Source organism: Triturus cristatus, chromosome 6, assembly GCF_964204655.1.
Source record: "Triturus cristatus chromosome 6, aTriCri1.1, whole genome shotgun sequence".
NCBI classification, from domain to species: domain Eukaryota; kingdom Metazoa; phylum Chordata; class Amphibia; order Caudata; family Salamandridae; genus Triturus; species Triturus cristatus.
This window is the reverse complement of record NC_140589.1, coordinates 1,861,937,923-1,861,951,655: the sequence shown is the minus strand read 5'-3', so window position 1 is coordinate 1,861,951,655 and position 13,733 is coordinate 1,861,937,923. Positions and strand designations below refer to the sequence as shown.

Here is a 13,733-nt window from a genome sequence, read left to right as displayed (position 1 = left end):
ACTTTTGCAATAGAACTCCCTCAATGCAAAGCATTCAATACTTTCTGCGCCGTCAAGAAGTTCCTATCATTTTTCAAACCAGCAGTAAAATTAATGGCAAAACTATGCTCAGTTGTACACTATGGGTGTTATGTGTGAGGTCTTATACTGAACAATTTGCTTAACTTCTAAAAGTAATAAGAATATGTGAGGGCACTCTTTTCCACTGGAGCCCACCTCCAGCACTGCTGAATGCCACAGTTGATGGTTTCCAAGACTGCCTAGTCTTGATTCCACCTCAAGCTGCCATCTCCCACCACCCTACACTACCCTTCTCTTTATCTCAAGGCAATCTAGTGCTGACTCCACTTCATGCTTCAGTCTACCTCCACGCCACACTTCCAGGCCCAGATTTATAATGACTTTGCATCATGTTTGTGTTACTTTTTTTTTAATCAAACCTGAAAATAAAGGACACTGGTAGGATTTACAATCCAAACGCAATGCAGCACTGGGCACTTCCTTGATCTCCTTTTTATGAAATGGGAGTTCCATGATAGTACAAGGGTCATCCCATGCATCCACCCATGAGTTTTGACACAAATCTCATCTATTATATACTGTGATCAAAATTCGGTGCCTCCCTGAGGCAGGCATTATCTCCTTGTTTCCCCTGGTTGCATGTGTTTAGTATTCTACTGCACCCACTTTTCCTCAGGATTGTGATATATTTAAATTATAGTGCCTCTCCTACACTATGTTCTTCATTGAACCTCACTTGTTTGTAGACCCCGCATTTAACAATACAAAACTTTAACTTGATTTGCGTCCCAAGTGCATATACTGTCTCATGCTGCAGAGCTGGTTTGGGTGGGTTCTCCTTTCAAATGCTTTTCTAGGCTGCACTCCAGACACAGCCTTTGTGTAGAGTAATGCTTCTCGCAGCAGGATAGTCTCTGGCCTGGAGCACCCACAAAACAGACACAAAGAGGTGTAACGTTTCTGCACCTGCCTGTCATCAGCCCAAGAGGCCGAGCCTCATCTAAAGTTTTCAGTTTACCTTGGACAACAAAGTCTGCAGTCCCACCCTCCCCTCTACCATCCATCAAACACCAGAGATTCATTCAGTAAGACTAACCAGCAGTGTTCATCCAATTTCAAAAGGGAGGCCAGTTACCATCCTCCTCACCTCAGAATCTGGATTTGCAACCTCCACTCTCGAGCCGCAAAAATGCGAGCAGTACACTACTGCAATCAGGGGAAGCCATTCTCTCCCTCCCTCCTCCTTGTGCCATGCAGAACCAGAAGCACCCAAAGGAATCCCACTTTGATGTTGTATTTAACTCTATAAGGAAAACCTGAGGGTGAACATCACAAGACATCCACTCCAGCATTTTCAATGTTTGCATTATTCCACCATATTTTTTCTCACATTGCTATAATCTTGAGGTTATTGCTTCCTTTCTGCACAGTCTGAAGCTTTCGCATATGCACCCAGCAATTGCTCTACACTACAAACCTGTGAGCTAATTCGCTGACCTTACTGGAAGGGCAGTCTAGCAGAAGCCTAAAAGTGGATAGACTTTCTGATTATAGTGCTTGGAGTCCGTAATATAGCACTATATTGCATGTAACTAATACTGTTTCTTCCTACAGTTTTACATCCTCATGTCACATGCTATCACTTAAAGTATCCTCTATATTCCCAAAACCCTACATAAAACACTGACCTGTACACGAAGCTTCTGATTGTTGCCTCACCAGTTTTTCTTCAAATGACACTCTCCTTTCCGTCCCTATCCTGCATGCCGTCTCTCTGTGATCACAAGCTACTCTAAGTCACACACATGTTTGCACTAATCTCTGCTGTTATTTTTCTGCAAATTGCCTACAGCTCATTCCAAAGATTTTGACTTCTCCTTCTTTGAAAGTCATACCTTTGCAATGTAACTGTACCTATTCAAGTCAAATGTCATTGTATTTCAACAAAGTCCTAAAGGTTGTCATTCAAGTACAATGGATAAACAAATTATGAAATGCAGTGCGTTATTAGTGAGGAAGTGTCACTGGTAGCAGCCTAAGCTCATTTTAAAACCTTAAATTATACAAAATATTAATCACACACTTAAAAATAGCACAACTTTTAAAATTGATAAAACCAAGCACTAGTATAATCACAATTGTACAATCAGTGGCTAGACATGGACATTTGATAACTGTTCTTCTTTTTGCCCACTTCAGACCCAAGACTTTTGCTACTCCACAGGCATACAGTGTGGGAGGATCCGTTCCTAATACCCTCAGATCAGTTCAGTGACTAAAAGTGCCCAGTTGTCTGCAAATGGTGCCAATTAAGCAGAACAAGACTGGGAGTAAACTGGGCAGGCAAACAACACATCTGGCATCGAAACAACACATCTGGCACAGACTCCATTTGGTCAGTACAGAAGGGGCAATATCCAGGATCAGACCCCGAACACTTTGCAGAGAATGACTTCAAGGGGAGCGTCTCTACTCTGAATTGGTGGTATAACTTCCTATCTAATGGAACCGTGATCAGGGCCCAGTTCTTCTCTAAGCCATGAACAGCATTAAAATTCAAAAAGCCTTCCGTCAGGGTTGTGCCTACAGATGTTTGCTCCTCCCTCTGTAATAGGAATGCCCGGTGCTGTTGTTGCAGGGCCTACTTGGAAGGGGTTAGGTCTGTGGCAGGATGGTGTCAAAAGTCACCATGACCTAAAGAAATCAACAGATTTTTAATTGAGCTCAACCAAGGTATTTTGTGGAAGGACCTTTATAATATCTTGTAGGGTAGCGACATAATGTGCCAATTCTGGAGTGTCCCATAGTCTGCGCCAGAACAACACGGGTGTAAGGGTGTCTTAAAGGCTTTCTTTTGACACCCATATCCAGGAATAAGGGATACAACTAAGTGGGAGGGAGACCTATGCTCCTAAAAAGTTATTGTCTGACCACTCTACAGTGGAGACGTCGCCAAAGCCCCACAACTCAGCGCCATATTGCGCTGCACCAATGGCCTTGGCCTTGTACACCTGTAGAGCTGGCACTACAGGCTTACTGAAGGATGCACCTTGGTCTGCTTATGCTTCAAGCATGCCCCATTATTGTGTGGGGGCCATGACATATTGGACGAAAGTTTAATTTGTAAATATTCACATGAAATGACCTCCTGTAGGGTCTTGTCCCCTAGCATCAGGCTTGACCTTTTTGTGATTGCTCCATATCATAAATGTTGCTTTCGCTATGTTAATAGCTAGGCCACGATCCAATCAAAAAGCACTACATTTGTTAAGAAGCGTTTGTAGACCATTCAGGGTTTTTGAAACTAAAAGAGTGCCATCTGCAAACAACAACATAGAGGTCCTGGTGTTAGCTATTGAAGAAACACCTGCTGGCCACTTAGAGAGAGAATCAACCAACCCATTTAAATATAAAGAAAAAAGGGTGGAGGACAATTTGCACCCTTGCCATATGCCTTTCAACACTGAAACCTTGTCAGTCAGTTGGCCCTCTGACCCTGACAAAGTTGTTCTCGTGAAGCCTAATCAGTAGGGACAGGATGTCATGAGGCATGCCCGTTGCCTCTATCTCATCTCTTACGCCACCAGCCATCCGCCTGAACTCACACACCTCTACTCCAAGTAGTGATCACCCTTAACTCCTATAAATGTAATCGACCACAAAGAACCTGAAGCAAATGCATTAAATGGTCCTCTTGAGCACACACATCTGATACCAATAACTAACAATAACCAACACTGGACTAACTACTAGGTTCCGAAGCAGCGTGCTGCCCGGAGAAAAGGACTTTGAACGCCTCATGAGGAGTAGGTCATTATTTATTTAAATAAATAAATAAATGAGTAGGTCATTTTAATACAATATTGCCTTTTCCAATATCTATCACATTTGGAAATCAAAGCTGACTTGCTTTTGACATTAACATGAGGTCTCTCCTGATATACCTTATAGCAACGTTCAGAAGGGCCCCAGTTTAAATTGAACAATTCAATTGGGGACTGAAAGGAACTGCACCTTTTTTGTGATAATGTATATAATGAGTTGTGTATTTTTTACGTTTAAGTTCTTTATTCTTAATCTCAACATTGAATTGGAAAACATGCACATTTTGAAGCAGTTTCGCTGGTCCAGCCTCTAACGAATAGCTACTGACCATCTTACCCATGAAGTTGTCTGGTGGTAGGCACTCGCGTCCCTTCGTCCCAGCACAGCATTTTTCATTTCTGGGGCAGTCCTTGTCATTATTACACTTATGGCAGATATCTTTTGATTCACTAACATTTGCCACTTTGGGACAATCACCCACTTTTTCTGAAACAAAATAAAGGACAGTTGTTTAAACATTGTGATCTTTAAGTAATAAGGTGTTGTGCTCACCGGAAATGGTTTCCTGCTCAGACTCATTGCTGGTTCAAAATTCCTCTACCCATCAGGTCCAGCTTATCTCTGGAGTGAAAGAGGGTAGGAGCACCCTGTCATCACGTCTCAGCGTCATTACCTCTGGGCATCTTGGTCGATGTAGTGCATCATTTTCAGTTCAGCACAAAGTTCGTAGTAATAATAGGCTAACGCTTATCTCTGGAGTTCTGGCTGCTGGCTCACGGAGAGACTATAATGTCTTCAAGACTGCAGTGCATGTAGTAAGAGGAAGCCTTTCCATGGGAGAGTAAACACAGACGAGCAAGATCCTCCTCAGAACAGTGTCCCACCTGTTGACTGGGGGCGTTTGTGGATCTCCTTTGGAAGGGAATCTCTTGGAGCACTATCTTTCACATGGGAACAGTTCTAGTTAGCGCAGTCACCTATCATTGAGGAATTTCAGTTTTTTTTTTAATTTTAAATGTTAGGATTACCTGACATTTTCGCCTAACTTTTAATGTAAAGTGAGATATTATTATTATACCTAACTATGGCATCACTTTAAACTTTGTTTTTTGAATGAATTGATAGGATTGTATTTTAAAATAAAGTAGGAACTTTAACATTAACATAACAGCCCCCATCCTGTGCAGGTGCAGGGTCTGCACTGCGGGCAGCCATGCACCCAACCTCCTGTGGCCGCCCCCCCTCCCAATTGCACAACCCCATATTATTTTTGTTAATCATTTTCACTGACCCTCGGGAGTCCCTCAGCAGTCCCTCAGGACTTCCAAGTAAGTTGTGCAGGATTGCGGTGACTGGGAGTGACACACAAGACTAGGGGGTCGGGGTATCCTTACGCTACTCCCTTATGTTATTTTCAAAAAACATCTTCAGGACACAGGGACCTGTAATAGTGGCTGCACCAATTTTTTTTCCTTTTGTGGCCAGCCAATCAGAGCATTCACTCCAAAAAGGACCGCCAATAAATTAAAATGCTTGGATTTTTGCACAACATCTCAAAAGCATACTTTCTAGGTAACGTTATAGGTTTCTGCCAAATTTGGTGTTGCTTCTTTGGGGATGCAGGGGGCACTCACCAAACCCTTGTTTTTTAACTCCTTAACTCCCTTTACCTCAAACCTCCCGTGAACCCTAAAACCTCCCTACCTCCCTTTGCTTCTACGCTCTCCTAAACCCCAGAAACCCTTGCACCCTTTACCTCTACCCACACCTAAACCCTAAAATCACCCTTACCTTCCTTTACCTCTACTTAGTCCTAAACCCTAAAATCACCCTTAAGCCTAACATATCCCTTACCTCTCTTTACTTACTGCTACTCAGTTCTAAACCCTAAAGTCAACCTTACCTCTCTTTACCTCTACCCAGTCCTTAACTCTAAAATCATCCTTACTTCTCTTTACCTCTACTCAGTCCTAAACCCTCAAATTAACCTTACCTCTCTTTACCTCTACTCAGTCCTTAACCCTAAAATCACCTTTATCTCCCTTTACCTCTATTTAGTCCTAAACCCTCAAATCACCCTTTCTTCGCTTTACCTCTGCCCTCCACTTAACCCTAAAATCATTCTTATCTCCCTTCCTCTCTACCGACCCTTACCTCTACAACCTTGCTTAACTCCCTCACATCTACCCACCCCTAATCCCTAAATTCATCCTTAACTCTCTTTACATCTACCCACCCATTTAACTTTAAACCCCTTACCACCCTTTACCTTTGTCCTCACCTAAACCCCTTTTTAAAAAAAAAAAATAACATAAAAAATGTATTTGTTTTTTTAAAAATATACGTACTTGCGTGCTAAAGTACTGTGTGGTAAAGTATAGCTCTTAAATCTCCCAATTGCATGGCTTCTGGCTGTCAAGAGAAACTTGTAATTCTCATTTAATGTTGTGAATGTTGCTTTAGAGCTCCATGTTGGGATTGTAACTTGTCCTTGTGCAGTGACTGTACTGAAGTAGGGGTAATGCCATAAAGTGGTTGAGGTGATTTTGGGTGAGGTTGGAGGTTCTTGTTGTCTGTACTTGCAATGTAATGACCAGGAATGTGTTTCTGACCAGGAGTGTGTTTCTGTATACACAGTTGATTCTTGACCATGGCAGTAAAGTTGTTTATAATTAAGTAAGTACTCTTAATCATCATTTCCTTGTAGTTAACCCTGGAGTTTAGATGCTTCCTTTCACCAGCATGAGCCAAAGCATCTGACTCCATGCAGAGACTGCCGCCACCTGACCCCTGACTCTGAGCCATTGTGTTGCGTCTTTCACTTTACTATCTGACTGAGGATAATCACTGCCTTGAGAAAGGTCTACAGCACTGTATGGCGATGTGAACCTCTAGTCAGCTGTGACTCTATTGGGAGCATTAAGAGCATTTCGTTTTGTAATAAAGTTAATCATTGTCTATTGCTTAAACACACACTTCATAGAGTGTAAACACTGCGGGCCCGATTCACAGAACTAACTTAAGACAAAATCCTAAACTTACTACCATTTTGGTATTCACAGAAGGCACTTACTCATTTTGGTATTCACAGAAGGCACTTACTCATTTCGGTATTCACAGAAGTTAGGAGTCCTAACTTTAGGACTCCTAAATGCCTTCTGTGAATACCGAAAGTCTTAAAATTAGGATTTTTCTCAGTTTAGTAGTAGTATAGTTAGGACTCCTAACTTTAGGACTCCTAAATGCCTTCTGTGAATACCGAAAGTCTTAAAATTAGGATTTTTCTCAGTTTAGTAGTAGTATAGTTAGGACTCCTAACTTTAGGACTCCTAAATGCCTTCTGTGAATACCGAAAGTCTTAAAATTAGGATTTTTCTCAATTTAGTAGTCCTAAATTTAGGACTCCTAAATGCCTTCTGTGAATACCGAAAGCCTTAAAATTAGGATTTTTCTCAGTTTAGTAGTTGTAAAGTTAGGAGTCCTAACCTTAGGACTCCTAAACTGAGAAAAATCCTAATTTTAAGGCTTTCGGTATTCACAGAAGGCATTTAGGAGTCCTAAAGTTAGGAGTCCTAAATTTAGGACTACTAAATTGAGAAAAATCCTAATTTTAAGACTTTCGGTATTCACAGAAGGCATTTAGGAGTCCTAAAGTTAGGACTCCTAACTTCTGTGAATACCGAAATGAGTAAGTGCCTTCTGTGAATACCAAAATGAGTAAGTGCCTTCTGTGAATACCAAAATGGTAGTAAGTTTAGGATTTTGTCTTAAGTTAGTTCTGTGAATCTGGCCCTGCTACTCTACAAGACTACCTGGGTGGGTGGTTCAGTCCCAGTGAGCCCATCAGCACCTCATGCAAAAAATCAACTGTGAATGAGAATACACACAGCAATTCCAGCCTGCACCCAATTATAGACCCAAATGTGTGAACTAGTAAAAATGCACCTTTTAGAGCCTTGACACACCCTTCTTTACACCCCACAGTGCAGCACTTTCTACCAGCCTCACAGGTGGAGTCGTGTCTACAAGAAGGGAAGGCGATAGCTGGGCAGACAAGCGATTTTGAATTGTAAGGTGGACAGATTCCTTCATGATCTGCAAAAAAAGAAATGTTTAATATTCTTCAGTAAGACAGAGAAAGATTGACACATGTTCAAAGCAAATGACTGAACAGCAAGTGATATTTGGGGAAAGCCATACCCACCACAGTAATGATCTTAGTAGTAGTGTTTAAAATTATGATCTCTGCCACACTAGCACTGTTGTGTTTGTCGACTATTGTGTATTAATAGTTTTCACGGCAGCGATCAATGCTCAGCCAGGTGACAAAACACAACTAACCCACACAAACAAATGGACTGTTCTACCCATACTCTTAGATGTTTTAATTATCAGCACAAACCATACAATAGTTACTAATGGCACAGAGAAAGATGCAGGAGAAGGAATGGCCTGGGATTCACGTGGCTACTTCTTACCTGCGCCCAGTGAGGTCAAGAGGAAAATTGCCTGGTGGAAGCCACTCTGCCCGCGTTTCCATCACTTTCCATGGTGGGACTGAATGGGGCATATTTACAATCCTTGTGCACCGCCGGAACGTCACTTTTTATGACGTTCTGGTGGTGCACAGGGTTTAGGCATATCTAAAAGGTTAAGTCGTAATGACACCCTGCATGGCTTTTCATGGCCTTGTAGATATGGAGTAAGGCGAGGCAGTGCAAGTCGCTGCCTTGCCTTACTCTGAGTGAAAGAGGCGTTTCATGGGCGTTGCTGTGGGTGTTCCCACTCAACATCCATGGAATTTGATGCTGCCCTAGATTAACAAAACCAGGTAAACCTGGAGCAGCGCCAAAACCTTTCACCTCTCTGGAGCAGGCGTAATGAGGTGTAATGTTCACATTTCTCCTCTTTGTTTATCTTTCCACATGTGCTGCATTCTGCAGCTCACAAAAAAAGAGGAAAACGCCTCTCTATATTGGTGCCCCTTCCTGCAGAAAAACAATCATGTCAATACCACATGGCTGCAAAAAGTGTGTCATCTCGGGCTCAAGTGACGGGAATGCAATGTATCTTGTAAATATGGTTTGTTCCTGTCCTTTTGGTCTGGCTTAGGGCAGCGCAGGAAAATAATTTGCGACGCTACCCTATGCCAATTCCTTGTAAATATGCCCCCACATGTCTAGTGAGTAATGATTTGCAGTGTGGGTGCATCACCTGCAGTGGACAGCATTCTTGACTTCTTCAGGACTCCTCAATCATAAAATTATGTGTAATACCAATACTCACTTATATAAAACGTACAGATTTTCTTAAATAGGTATTATGTTTTTATTTGTTTCATGTTGTGTCTATTCATGTTTTGGGGCCACATGAAGAGTGGGCGGATCCTACAGTGTCACCCTCTTACAACACTACTGTAAACAAAAAGACACGCTGTTTGGTGAGGAAACACCTAGGTGCCGATTCCGATCCGTTAAAAATATTCCCCGTACGAATCGTATCCGGATTTTTTTTACGTACGAATCGTACAAGTCCCGTACAAACTGGCAAGTACCATTCGTATGTTAAAAAATCCATACGAATCGCATTGGGAAAATTCCCCGACACGTCCTCGGGTCGGAAAATGTGTCCGACACGTCCCCGGACAGTTTTACGTACGAATCGGGAAACTGAAGTCCGAACGCGCAAGTACGATCCGTCCCGTCCGTCCGAATGCACAACCGTATGGAAAAAACACCGTACGGAGCGAACTCCCATAGCAACCATGGAGACGTCCAAACATGTGCCCGCATACGTGCCGAACACCCCCCAACCCACCCCCCCAAGTACGCGCCGTACCCCCAGACCCCCCCGTAGGCACGGAGCGTACCCCCTCCCGTATGTACGGAGCGTACCCCCACCCCCCGTATGTACGGTGCGTACCCCACCCCCGTATGCACCGTACATACAGGGTGTGGGGGTACGCACCGTACATACGGGGGGTGGGGGTACGCACCATACATATGGGGGGTGGGGGTACGCACCGTACATACGGGGGGTGGGGGTACGCACCGTACATACGGGGTGGGGGTACGCACCATACATACGGGGGTGGGGGTACAGCGCGGACATGGGGGGGTGCTGGGGTACGGCGTGGACATGGGGGGTGCTGGGGTACAGCGCGGACATGGGGGGAGCTGGGGGTACGGTGCGGATGTGTAGGGATGGGAGTACGGTGCGTACCGGTCCCCTTTTCGTCGTGCATCGTGGCGTACTTAGCTTTTCCGGCACTTTTTGGGTCCCGTAAAATTATTGCCGTGCGAAGTGCTGTGGGTACGCATCGTACTTGCTGGTCCATAAAACGCTGCCTGACTCCGTGCGAATGTCGCGTACACGGTGTCCCGGATCGGAATTGTGGGTATATTTTAGCCGGTCGGTGTTTTTAACGATTCGTACGGAAATGGTGTTTCTGTACGAATCGTACTTGCGGGTTTGTAAGGTGGTTTTCCCGGGTACGAGTCGGACGGAGAAAACGCTCCATCCGACGATTCGTACCCGGTTTTTCCAGGATCGGAATCGGCCCCCTAATGTCTGAGTACCAGTGAAATACACTCTCATTAATGAACACACAATAAATTGAAATTAAGTATGGAAGGGAGGTGTGTTGGAAAGAAAATGAGCACCTCTTTAATATAACTTCAAGCAGCCCACAGACTAAACAAATCTTTGTAAAGAATGGTTGATGAAACTGTGTAAAGAGATATCTTCATCCAACTGATCACATGGACTGGAGGCAGAGACCACATTAGAATAATTGTAGTTCCACCAATATTTTCACCAAAGGGCTGTTTAAAGAATCTTCTTATCCCGGATCATATCAACATATTGCATCGCTGCCTAGAAGCATCTCAGTTGTGGCCTTTGGTGGCCATGAAAATCCTGCATAATTAGCCTTTTGGATGAAAGCAAAACAGATGGTCACTATACATAATACCTCAAGACTGGCTTAATGCATGGCAAGAGGAAATGGGTAACTCCTTGCATTATACAAGGCAGTGATGTGTGTCTCAAAGATACTGGAAGAAGTTGGAGAAACTCTAACTGTCATTGCGCAATGCTGTATTACTCCCACTCCAAAAATACCATTGTTAGATTTTTTCGTAGAAACTGACATCCAAAGATTTCAAAAGGCGTTGGTTAGCCTACGGCTGGTCATTCCCAAACATGATATTGCTCAGTGCTGGTGGGCAAATGTGGCTTAAAAAATGCCAAACTGGAGAGTGGACATGAACCGCTGCAGAGTATTGGAGCAGCAAATATATTAACTGCGGTCTACTCTAAAAAGCTCAAAAATGGGGAAGGTGGACAGAAAAATTTTACTCTGTAAGCAATGATGATTAGGGCTGGGCGGAATTTGCGGAGTGCTACTTCGCGGAATTTTGAAAAAAATTGTGGAAAACGAGCCCACAACCTGAGGGACCGTGTGCCCGGGACTGGGGTCCCTCGTGCTTGGGCAGGCTCCCCGATCTCCCCGGCCTGGCTGCGTTGAGAAGCAGGGACCGGCCCCGGGCCTCCTGATTTTTGGTCAGGGCCTGGGATCCCGCGTCCTGCGGCCTGCCAAGTGTCCATCTGCCCGGGACAAGAGACCCTGGTGCAGAGCCCCGGAGCCCTGCAAGGGCAGGTGGGAGCCATACCGCTATGGCTCGGTGTGGGCAGCTGGGAGTCCTTTCGGTCCCGGCCATCTGGTCGCATCTTTCCCTCGGCCATCTGGTCGCGCGCAAACCTTTCCAATGGGGCGACCAGATGGCCGGGCCAGCCTGGAAGTGCCGATGAGGGCTCATTTGACTCCCGGATCCCAGTCAGGGCTCCAGGAGGTCGGGCGCATCTGCGCCTAGGATCCCCTCCGTCACTCGGAGCGCGAGGGTTACAAGAAAGGTGGGTAGCCTTCCTCCGGATTAGTAGGGGCAGGGTATGCCGGGACACCCCTCCTGGGGATGGCGGTTCTCAGGCGGGGACCAGATGGGCCAAGCCCGGACAACACTTCCCCGGGGTGTCCGGTGCTCCCTCCTCCAGCCCGCGGCGAGGCAAAGTGCCCGGGGCGGGCTCCATGGGTCCCCCGGGCATCCGGGCCCCGGGAGCTCCGCCGGGCCTCCCATGCCTGAGGCCCAGCGTGGGGTCTACGAGCCCCTCCCCCCCGAGGCCTGCTGCCCCAAAGCCCTGCAGCCCTGGAGCCCTTCAGCCCGGAGCCCTGGAGCCCTGCAGACCCGGAGCCCTGCAGGCCCGGAGGCCTGCAGCCCCGGAGCCCTGCAGCCCCGGAGCCCTGCAGCCCTGGAGCCCTGCATCCCCGGAGCCCTGCAGCCACGGAGCCCTGCGTGGGCAGGCGGGAACCCTAGCGCAAAGGCTCGGGGTTGGACAGATGGGAGTCCTTTCAGTCCCGGCCATCTGGTTGCACCTCTCCCCTCGGCCATCTGGTCGCGCGCAATGCTTTCCAATGGGGCGACCAGATGGCTGGGCCGGCCTGGTAGTCCCAATGAGGGTCCACTCGCCTCCCGGATCCCAGCCAGGGCTCCAGGAGGCTGGGCGCGTCCGCGCCTAGGGTCCCCTCCGTCACTTGGAGCGCGCGGGTTACAAGAAAGGGGGGTAGCCTTCCTCCGGATTAGTAGGGGCAGGGTGTGCCTGAAGACCCCTCCGGAGCTGGCGGTTCTTTGCCGAGGACCAAATGGGCTACACCCGGGCAACATCCTCCCAGGCATCCGGGGCTTCCCTCCTCCGGCCCGTGGCGTGGCAAAGTGCCCAGGGACGGGCTCCATGGGTCCCGGGCAGTCCTCCCCCCGGGGCGCCCGGACGCGAGAGCTCTGTCGGTCCTCCCCGTGCCTGAGGCCCAGCCGCTGTCCCCAAGCCCCCCCGGGAAGCAGAGCCCACCGAGCCCTTGGATCAGGCGGGAGCCCTACCGCTTTGGCCCGGCTCTGGGCGGGCAGACGGGAGTCCCTTCAGTTGCCGGCCATCTGGTCGCTCCTTTCCCCTCGGCCATCTGGTCGCGCGCAATGCTTTCCAATGGGGTGACCAGATGGCCGGGCGCGGCCTGGTAGTTCCAATGAGGGTCCATTCGCCTCCCGGATCCCAGCCAGGGCTCCAGGAGGCCGGGCACATCCGCGCCTAGGGTCCCCTCCGTCACTCGGAGTGCGCGGGTTACAAGAAAGGGGGGTAGCCTTCCTCTGGATTAGTAGGGGCAGGGTGTGCCGGAAGACCCCTCCGGGGCTGGCGGTTCTTTGCCGGGGACCAGATTGGCTATGCCCGGGCAACATCCTCCCAGGCGTCCGGGGCTTCCCTCCTCCGGCCCGCGGCATGGCAAAGTGCCCAGGGACGGGCTCCACGGGTCCTGGGCAGTCCTCCCCCCGGGGCGCGCGGGCCCGAGAGCTCCGTCGGTCCTCCCCGTGCCTGAGGCCCAGCCCCCCCCCCCTGGGAAGCAGAGCCCACCGAGCCCTTGGATCAGGCGGGAGCCCTACCGCTATGGCCCGGCTCTGGGCGGGCAGACGGGAGTCCTTTCAGTTGCCGGCCATCTGGTCGCTCCTTTCCCCTCGGCCATCTGGTCGCACGCAATGCTTTCCTATAAGGGGGGCCAGATGGCTGGGCTGGCCTGGAAGTCCCGATGAGGGTCCATTCGCCTCCCGTATCCCAACCAGGGCTCCAGGAGGCCGGGCGTGTTCGCCCCAAGGGTCCCCTCCGTCACTCGGAGCGCGCGGCTTTCAAGAAAGGTGGGTAGCCTTCCTCTGGATTACTAGGGACAGGGTACTCTGGGACCCCTCTCGGTCCTCAGCCGGCAGCTGGACGGGCCCGGATGCTGCCCTGGTTCTGTCCCGGGGCCTGCCGCGTGGCAGGGTGCCCGGGACAAGGGGTCCGGGGGGTCC

At 48.1% G+C, this 13,733-nt stretch overlaps 1 protein-coding gene across 2 annotated transcripts in view; it reads right to left on the bottom strand.

The window, feature by feature from the left end:
- The window catches only part of LOC146822221 (uncharacterized), a 168,703-nt gene that overhangs the window by 18,319 nt on the left and 136,651 nt on the right, over positions 1 to 13,733 (bottom strand). For both annotated transcript variants that reach the window (XM_085613370.1, XM_085613371.1), the window contains exons 10-11: positions 7,792 to 7,941; positions 4,183 to 4,332 (exon numbers count right to left, since the gene is read on the bottom strand). In XM_085613370.1, coding sequence (XP_085469496.1) covers positions 4,183 to 4,332; positions 7,792 to 7,941 — 300 coding nt within the window. The remainder of the gene's footprint in view (positions 1 to 4,182; positions 4,333 to 7,791; positions 7,942 to 13,733) is intronic.